Source organism: Chaetodon trifascialis, chromosome 15 (assembly GCF_039877785.1).
Source record: "Chaetodon trifascialis isolate fChaTrf1 chromosome 15, fChaTrf1.hap1, whole genome shotgun sequence".
NCBI classification, from domain to species: Eukaryota; Metazoa; Chordata; class Actinopteri; order Chaetodontiformes; family Chaetodontidae; genus Chaetodon; species Chaetodon trifascialis.
Genome location: NC_092070.1, coordinates 9,067,823 through 9,077,752, shown reverse-complemented (window position 1 = coordinate 9,077,752; position 9,930 = coordinate 9,067,823). Strand labels below are relative to the sequence as shown.

The following is a 9,930-nucleotide window of genomic DNA, read 5'->3' as shown; positions in this document are numbered from 1 at the left end:
GTGTTCAAAACCTGAGTACGACACACATACACACTCAGAGGTGAGAGGGAGCTGGATCCATCCGCGTCGTCTCCACAGCTCTGTACACCCGTAAACAATGAGGACGACACAATTAGCTTATTTTCCATGCTTATTTTTGCCAATCTGATTTTTTTTTTATTACAAACTTAAAAAAGAATCTGATACAATAAGAAACTGCAGTAGTAACTCCCCATTCCCGAGGGGCAGCACAGAAAACAGGTCATTGCATTTCTGTAGTGAAAGATTCATTACACATCTACAGGGTGTACAGATCAGATACAAAATAGGAAAAATAATAAAATACAGGCAGGAAAGAAAGCACTATATTTATACATCATCTGAACTTTTAATTATATCTATTTTACTCTTAAATGTTAAATCTTACATAGAAAATAAACTTCTTTTATGACAATGAAATATTCCAAAGTGCAAAACAAAACGCACACGTCGATATAAGCAAAGGACATCAGAATACAAAATTCTTGTTTTTCCTCTTCACTCATGTTCAACCCTGCTTGGAGAAGAGCCTGCGTTCAAAACACTGATCTGTCCTCGAAGTGGAAAACACAAACCCGGGATGGATTCTCAAAGATGTGAGGGGAAACCAGCTTTAACGACAATCATTAGCGCCCTCAGACCTCTCGCCTCCACAGTCCCATTTGGATGCAGAGGAAGTTTAACAACACACCTCTTTTGCGCTTAATAATCTGACAAATGTGGGAATAAGAAAGTCATTTTGAACATGCATGTGACTAAAAATCTCTCAGACTTTTAGCCCCCCCCCCCCCCCCTCCCCTCCCTCGCAGGCCGTCTCAAACAGGGTTAACTAACAACAGATCAGATTCACATTCACAGCACATTCATGTCCCTCATCTTTCCAAACCTGCGTTAACACTGTCTTCCTATTGAGGAAATATATTGGATTTTTTTTTCCAGGGTGCAGAGAGGTAGTAACCCCTTGAATCCTTCAGGGTAATTTAAATTATGGCATTACATTGCACTGGAGAAGGGTGAGCATCTGCGTAAGCACAGACAGTCTGGGATATGGCTATAGTATCAGGACCAAAGGACGGTGGAGAGAAGATACTGAGAAAAAAAGAAAAAGTGAGGGGCAGAAAAGAGAAATTTGATGGGAAATAGAATATGAGGGAGGTTAAAACATATTTTGCTCTTAGAAATCTGAATAGATCTGGGTTAGGTGCTGTAGTAGTTTTAGAAAAAAAGCATGGTGGCCACACAAGATCCAATGAACTGACAGAAGAAGGGAGGATGGTCATTGCACGAAAAAAAGGGTCTGATAAGTGGAGATTTTTGGTTTAAATGTACTGCCTGTGGGAGTAGTGTTGCCAGACTGCCCTGGGAGCACAGAGGAAGTGATCAGCCATCTTTTCCTACATAAACCCACTGTAAACATTCACATCTTAAACTCCGAATCCAACTTGAAGAATGAATACATTTACCCGTCTTATTAGACAAATGCTGTACAAGGTACAATACACATTCAATACTTTATTCTGTACATCTTTATTTTTGTCTCAGTTTGCATATATTCATGTTATTTTTCTGAAAAAATAACCTCAGCATGTAAGAAACTAAACAAAGAATCTGAACATAAGAACTCTTTATATACATATTCCTGGACTTGTCATGTCTTACTCATACAAATGTAAGTGATCATTTGCAAAAACAAAAATATAGTAATATTGGAAATAAATTACAAAACAGAAATTATAAATGCCGCTTTTCCCTCACAATCGTCTACATTTACAGAGATGTGGACCTCCCCACCCACCCAACCACCCACCCCCTTGGAAAGACCAAAAGAAAGAAATAAAACCTGCATGCATATGATAAGCTGTCACATTGCGAAACCAGCGTGTGCACAAGTCAAGGGTCCTTGGGTCATCTTATACAAAAACACTCATCGGTACAAATCTAGAAAACATTCAAATAAACGGACAACATGGACGGCGCCTCCTGACCAGCGTGGTGCATGTGAATGCAAATCAAGCTCCCGTTTCAATCTCTAAAGCGTTTCATGACGGCTGAATAAGATGTGCCATTACCAAACAGAGGGCAAAGGAATGGTTTCGCGCTCGTGCCTGTGGCCGACACACAGCATCGGGAGCCCAGTAATAAAGTGCTGGACAGCTCAAATGGACATCTGGGGGTTGCCCTTCCCTGCAGCGACTAACCAACGATCGCGAGGACCCGGCTGGTAAACAAACCATAGCTAGAATCGGCAGACTTCCAGAGATCTGACAGGCTGTCAAATAAAGTGACAGAAGCCACACACCAATAAAAAGAACATTCATCTTTGTCCACGTCACTGCAACTGGGAAAAGAGACGAATCTGAGCTCTACGTGTGTTCTGCTTTTTCTTTGTTCACGGCCAGAGGAGCAGAGATCACTGAGAGATTTCAAGAGGAGGGCGAGAATAGTGTGAGCGTTTGGCTTCAGTACCATTTAAGCTCACCAGAAACGTGCTCTGGGTTTTAAAGTGTCACTCTCTAAGCCAATACAGCCTGGACGCCGCCAAGGCAGCAGAACCCTCGAGCTGCTTCCCTCCTCTCCATGCAGAGGAAAACCTCTCCTTCATAGTCAAAGTCATGCTAAGCCATTTATCACAATCCCTACTGCTTAACTGCTGCATCCCTCCCCCTCAGCTCCTCCTCCGCCTGTTCACCTTCACACACACTGCTGACGGGAACTGTGTTTATGTGCACATATTTCTGCACGTGTGTGTGTGCGTCATCTGCCCATTTGCATACATATGCTGCATGAGACCACAGCTTTAAATATACCTGTGTGTATAATTGAGGGTTCAGCACGTGGTTATTTTCTTAAAATGCCAAGATTTATGTGTTTCACATTCACCAAGGTTTCCCCGACCTTCCCAGCTGCAGTTTCCCCCCGACAGGCACAACACATTCTACTACATCACTCCCTTAACACCCCGATGCTCGTTTTCTGCTCCCTCCACTGCTCTCATTTCATTTAAACTGACGATAAACGGCTTCCAGTATACACCCGGTGACAACAACGGCGTCAAATTGTGCCTGTGCACGAGTGCGCTTCAAGGGTAACGGGCCCACCGTACAAACAATGAGTCTCTCGATCACGCTGAGCCACAACAAAACAGAACAGGACTACACACACACACGCAGAGCAGAGCCCCCCTCTCTGTATTTGTGGCAAGTAGGGCAGAGCAGATTGCAGAGCAAAGTGCTGAGCTTTCCACAGCCGTCGTTCCCTGCAGGACTTGGCGAGGTCCTTTTTCACAGCATGACAGTGCAGTGCAAAATGGAGCTATACTAGAGCCGGGTCCATTAAACTCCAAGTCAAGTATAAAAAAAATCCCTCACATTAACATTCAATGCAAAGTAATAAACATAAAGAGATTGGCAACAACTCAAGGTACAAAGGAACCACCCCTCCCTCCCTCCCTCCCACCCCCGTCATCAAAGCCAACACACAGAACATCAGTAACAGCAATGGACAGGCAGGGTGGGGTTGGGGGGGCAATGGAGGAACAAAACAAATCACATGAAGTATTCAGTGGACATGGTATTTTAAATCTTTGTAGTAAAACTAATTCTTAACTTGTATTAGTATTCGAACAATTTGTTAGAAAAACTGAAAATATCTGGAGCATCATTGTCCTCCACCCACTTCCTCCTACTACAATTCTTATCATTACAAATGAAGGCTTAGTTGGCCAGCACAACGGGCTGGAAGGACTGGCTGGGATATTGCAGGTTGTAGCTTCCTAAACCCTCGACAAACGGCGGCTTCTCCATGTAGGGGATTCCTCCGTTGCTGCCAATGATGCCCACGCTCTGGGCAGGAGGAGGGCTGGAGAAGGGGTCAAAGGATGGGTGGGCGTTAACAGTGTGGGGGGGTTGGAATGGGCTGGCGTGAGGCTGCATGGGCTGGGTGTCAGCATCGAAGTAAAGGGGGCCCGGGGATCCTGGGTAGACAAACTCTTTGGCGTTGGGAGAGAGCTGGCTGGCAATGGGACCTCCGAGGGAGTGCAAGGAGAGGGACAGGGGCTTGTGCTTGAGCAGCTCTGGTGCCGAGATGCTGGTAGGAGAGTGGGAGAGCATCCTCTGGGCGGGTGGTAAGCCGACCGCCGAGCTGGCTGCCGACCCGGCCCCACTGCACTTCTTCATCTTGGTCGAGCCGAATTTAGTGGCGGCAAAACTGGCGGTGGTGAAGGTGATGGGCTGAGGACGGGCAGCGGGAAGAGCAGAGGGTGGCTGCTGAGTGGAGATGTAGGGCAATCCGCCGCTGGGAGGAGAAGGGGTCGAGGTGTTGGAGGAGTGGGCAGCAGGGTCGGTGGGTGTGCTGGAGCTGGGGTAGCTAAAGAGCACGGAGCAGGACTGGGCAGACAGAGGTGTGGGAGAGCTGGAGAGCGACGGCATGAGGGCAGGGGAGGCCTGGCTTCCAACTGGCACAAACACCTGAGCATCTGGGTTGAAGCCAAGACTCTTGGCCTCCTCCGCCTCTGCATCTCCTTTACCCTCTCTGATCACCCCCTCAGCCCTCTCACTGTCACAGCCGAGGCCTGGAGGGTCCTCCAGGTAGAGAACCTTCACTGCCCCCTTCTCTCCAATCTGGTAGGACACCTCGTAAGGGTCAATCCACACGCTGAGCTCTGCAGGAACATTTGCACGCACTTCTTCCGTGTCCAGTCCACTTCTCTTGGCGGCCAACTCCACCACAGGGTCCCTCGGCGCTCCCAGGTGAATGCAGCGGAAGGCAGAACCCCTGAGAGGGGCCTCGGGGTACCAGTGACCCTCAAAACGAGACACTAGTATCCTCTCCAGCTCCTCGCCAAACAGGTCAGCTCGACGCCGAGGCAGCTTGTTGTACAGGTAGGACACGATGAAGTTGAGGGCGACCTTAACTTCCAGATGCATGGCTTCACCAGATTAGCGCTGTCTTGGGAGCAAAGTGATCAGGATGATGCTAAAAGTGAGGCAATGCAACTGTAACAAGGCGTTCTTCCTCTGGCTTATTGTAAAGTGGATGATTCTTTTAGTGTCACCATGGTAAAGGCACCTCAAAGGCAGGGGCAGCAGGTCGCAGGCTGTTGTTTTTTTTGCCGTCACGAATACGTAAAGATGGTTTCAGGTCCCAGCTGTGAAAAACAAAACAGAGGAAAGCTGTCACTTTACCTGATAAGAAACAGAGGAAGATTTGAGGTGTGATCACAGGAGATGGATCAGAAGTGATGTGGGGAAGACACGTTTAATCACACTCATATTTTTTACAGATATGAAAAGCCTCAGTTGTACGGGGCCTTATGAATTTCATCATTTACATGTTTGGTTTGAACACCACCAACAGCACCTGAACATACTGAAACATGCATATTATTGTTAGCTTAAAGCCTTTTAAATAATTGCAGTTATTACAAAAATAAAATTAAACCCCCGCAAATTGCATCACAGTAAAGACATGCTGCTAAATGAGGCACTTTTGGTCCCAATAAACTCACAAAAAAGATCCTGGTAGATCAACATCGGTTGAGTGAATTCTTAATTGATTTGTAGGATTATTTGAGAGGCACACTCTGGCCTCCATACACGTCGCAGCTCTTACAAGAGCAAGAAATAGCCACATCTGCTGGTTTGAGACCAGTGGAAAAGTCGCCGCTTCATGTGACACGGATTGAAACGCTTCCACACTGACCTGTGAGGCCAAACATTGATTGAATTAAGAAACCTGACACTTGTCTAATTTGTTGTGAGCATTAAATATAGATTCAAAGAGCTTGAGGAAACGGTGTGAGCCGTACAGCAAAAAATGTAGTATATTTGATAGATGTGTACATACAAAATATCACAACTTAACTGAATGTACATACTGGATATAATTTGTTAAGAGGTGAACAAACTTATTTACACAACCACTAGCCTTATTTAGTAGGACACAACAATTACACGTCTTTTATATTTTGGTTTATCAGCCGCAGGGTGTGCTGACGGATGTGGCAGATGCTGTGTTGTGGGCTCTATAAATCCTTTATAATCTGAATGCGATCCCGTGGAGTGCCTCCCGCTTAATGCTTTAATACAGTCACACAGTCCATTCATCACCACACCGAGTCAAGCTGAGTGAAAGATTACATGCGAAAAGGAAAAGCAACGCCACAGGACTCACAAAGAAAGAAGTGTAAAATGGCAGGACAGTTAGTCGACTTCACAGAACAACATTTCCCACCATGCAGTGCGCACCATCACCACCCCCCCCCCCCCCCCCCCCATACGCACACACAAACAATTCACTCACATTCACTTCCCTGCCAGATGGGGATTCAGCAGCTAAGATTAGAAAGACGCCTCCGATTAAAGACAATTCTAATGTTATTACAGATAAAGCTGCACAGGCTGGATGACGGGCTGCCGGAGTGCCAGTGCAAGACGAGATTTACATTTCCCCTATTGCATGAAAAAAAAGGTGACATTGAAGGATAAGATGGGGGTTGGTTGGAATGGGCTATAAATAGGGCCCCATCTTTGCATCATCTATGGTGCAAATTCCTCTCCACCACCTGAGTTAAAAACGAGTTAAAGTGGGCGTAGGAAAGGACGTTTGAGCACAGGAGAGTCCCACGGTCCATCACCTGCAACAGCCATCATCACTGAAAACCTTGAGTGCACACACGGCTAAGCTAGCTACGGCATCTGCTGCATCTCGTGCCTCTCATTGCAAAAAGACAACAACATGATACACAAGATCCAATGTCATCCAATGACATTAGAGGCAAAGCTCAGTCAATATGAGCAGATGTGTCACTCCAGGAGAGCAATAAATGGTTGAAATAATAATGCACAGCTTGCAATTTCCATAAAAACACCCAAATCTTTAATGTTTGCCGCGGTGGTACTTGCATTCTTCACATGCACATTTGTTCCAGGGCTCGGATTCGTTTTTACAGGCCTGTTGTTGCGGGTCAGAGCTCCAGCAGGCTCTATAGAGCTATTTTTGTTTACATGGGCTCATTATCAGATCTGCAAATGTGTGGCACTGTGCTCTGCAAAGCATCCCCTACATGTCAGGTTACATCTACTAAACAGCAGATCTACAGTGATGCTACAAAAAGCTCAAGCTCCAACAAACACATGAAAGCAAAAGCACCTTTAAAAACAACAGAACTGAGGGTTAAGGGCAGCACACAGAGAGGCCTGTCTGAACTCAAGTGGCAGCACACACAAAAGCTCAACACAACAAATGAATATTATTGTGATTTGTCCTCTTGTTTGGACTGGACATTACATAGATTACATAGATATAGAAATATAAATATGAATTGGTGATGTGTTGCAGCCTCTACCGGATGCCACACAACGGAGGTAAATATGCAAGAAGAGCGTGAGACTGGAGAAGATGATCCAGGTTTGCATGTGTGATGACAAGCTCAGATAATAAGGGAGCGGTGTCTACCTGGGGATTGCTGCCATATGTCAGTCAAAAGGCAGCGGAGCGGAGAGGACGCTGGTTTGAGCTGGCATACAAATTGTGCCAAATTGTCACCGCGAATTAGATTATAAAGCTAATTAAGTGGCGAACAACCTATCGACGGCGGACGTGAACCGAGTCCCTCCTCAGCTCGAACAAGCCGTTCACACAACACACAGACGCGAAAAATAAACGTGACAGCTGGACGGAGCTAGCTTGAGCTAATGAATCTAACGTGCTAAGACAAAAACAAGGGTCTTTCCTCAGCGGCTCAGCCAGTGACAGTCATTCATTACAGCCAGCGCATTTTGACGGACAGACAAAGCTTCTGGAAAGATACACACCAACACACAGCGACATGCTGTAGTCAGTGTACACGCCTATGGTGATATTTTAATTAAATTAGCCTATTTCATGCACCGGCTGGCGTTCAATTACTCACCTATCGTTACTGATGCCCTAGCTTGACTTGCACTCCTGCGTTTCTGTCTTAATTCCCTTGTGTTTTCTCGGATTTCAAGGCGAACCTCGAGTCGAGTGCAGATGCTGACCGATAGATTTTTTTCTCCTTAATGCTGTTGATTTTTTTTTTCTTTTTTTTAATGCTGCTCCAGTTCTCAGATGGTCAAAAGCCTTCCCTGTTTGTCTCCAGCTGACACAAGCATGGAGGGTCCAACGAAACTTTACTGTTTGACAACCCAGCGTATTTATACAGTGTGACTCGCCCACACGCCCGTGACGGAAAGGACTACTTTCTTCATATTGTAGTAGCTGCTGCTCGATTATGATGTTTTCCATCTAACGGTATATATGCATCTGTTTTGCCATCAGCGTCAGCAAATAATTTAATGTCATCCTCGCGGACGATATATAGTTTAATATTAACCCTTATTTCAACATTGCTAATTTATAGCCAAACAGAAATATAAATATGTCACTCCTCACTTTCTACACTAGATTTCGATTCATGGTCTTCCTCGTAAAGTAGCGACGCCAGAAACACACAAAATTGGGCCAGTTTTTCCTGATCTAAAATCCAAATTTAACGAGCGGGTTCTAGTTTAATTGGCGGAGGGATATTTGTAGTTCTCTACAGCGCTGAACAATTTGCTAAAAATATAAGTGGTGATAGCAACAGAGTCTCTATTGGCTGAGAAGGGGGAGGACCCGCCGATTATTGGGCTGCATCGTCCACTCAGCCGTTAAAGCGACCTGGCTTTCACCAGAGGCTTGTGGGAAATGATGTCCTTATCGCTAAATGGCGTGCGTTAATGAGAAGACGCGCCTCAGCTTTTTGTTGACTCCCTGTTTATAATACACTCACACAATAATACATTTTTCTTCACTGTAGGTATCCATGGTATCTTAATAGTGTGACTGTCATTATAGAATTTATATTCATAAAATGAATATTTTTGAATTGTAGGAATTATGCACACGTCCCCAAATTTTAGGTTTACACTAGTAAATTCGGTGGCCATATTTTGCACAAAAAAACATGCCAAAAGTGGTTTACAGTTGATGTTCTGCAGGAGAGAATTTTCAAATGTACCTTTAAGTATTTTTACATAAATGTAACCAAAATCCAAAAAAATCGAAATTTGATTAAACCAGACTTATATGAGTACGGGGTAACATTGAGTAACATTAAAGTTTGGCATCATTATTATAATTTTTAATAGGACAGATTGTATTTTTAAGTATCATGTGATGTATTTCAGGTAGAGAACATTTTCAAAATAAGTTTGGGTTGAAAAGGACAAATAAGGAGGAGAGATAGTACAAAGCAAGCCTATAAAAAACACATTTTTACTTTTGTTTACTTCAGTAATGCCCTCCATGCTATATTTTTTATGTAAATAGAGAGCCTAATTGCACAAAAAATAAGCTCATTCATTATACAAATCACGCTGTTTGTGATACTATCTTATGTATTATGTATATAATGTAATTCCAGTGGTGGAAGAAGTATTAAGAATAAGACAAGAAACAAAACTACACTGTAAAAATACCCCTAGCATTCATTTACCTAAATAGAAGTACAAAAGTATTTGCTATAAAAAGTACTTGAAGTATCCAAATCTAAAGGACTCCTCATGCAACAGAATGGCCCCTGACAGAGTGTTATATTCCTATTCATGACTGATGCATCACTGTGTCAACATCATTTCAATGTTGTATCTGGTAGAAGTGAAAGCTAGTTTTAGCTCTGTGTCCTCGCTACTTTGTATATATTTATTTATAGAATATTGGGTAATTCAATCTCACAACTGAGTTTAATGCATCATATTTTATTTGTTTATGGTACGGTTTGTAAGCCTAAGTAAAATCTGAAACCGAAAAGTGACTGGACGTTAAGTTAGAATAAAAATAGAAATTATATAGAAACTTAATTTTCAAAGATGTTAATAAAGAGTCGAGAGAACTGACTGTGGAGAATGT

The 9,930-nt window shown here is 43.9% G+C and overlaps 1 protein-coding gene across 1 annotated transcript; it reads right to left on the bottom strand.

The window, feature by feature from the left end:
• Positions 1-124: 124 nt before the first annotated feature.
• LOC139343628 (protein Tob2) lies at positions 125-8,183 on the bottom strand. The gene is made up of 2 exons (XM_070981373.1): positions 7,931-8,183; positions 125-5,164 (listed from the first exon to the last, which is right to left on the bottom strand). Exon 2 carries the CDS (start codon positions 4,941-4,943, stop codon positions 3,732-3,734), a length of 1,212 nt encoding a protein of 403 aa, XP_070837474.1. The 5' UTR covers positions 4,944-5,164; positions 7,931-8,183; the 3' UTR covers positions 125-3,731.
• Between the last annotated feature and the right edge of the window lie 1,747 nt (positions 8,184-9,930).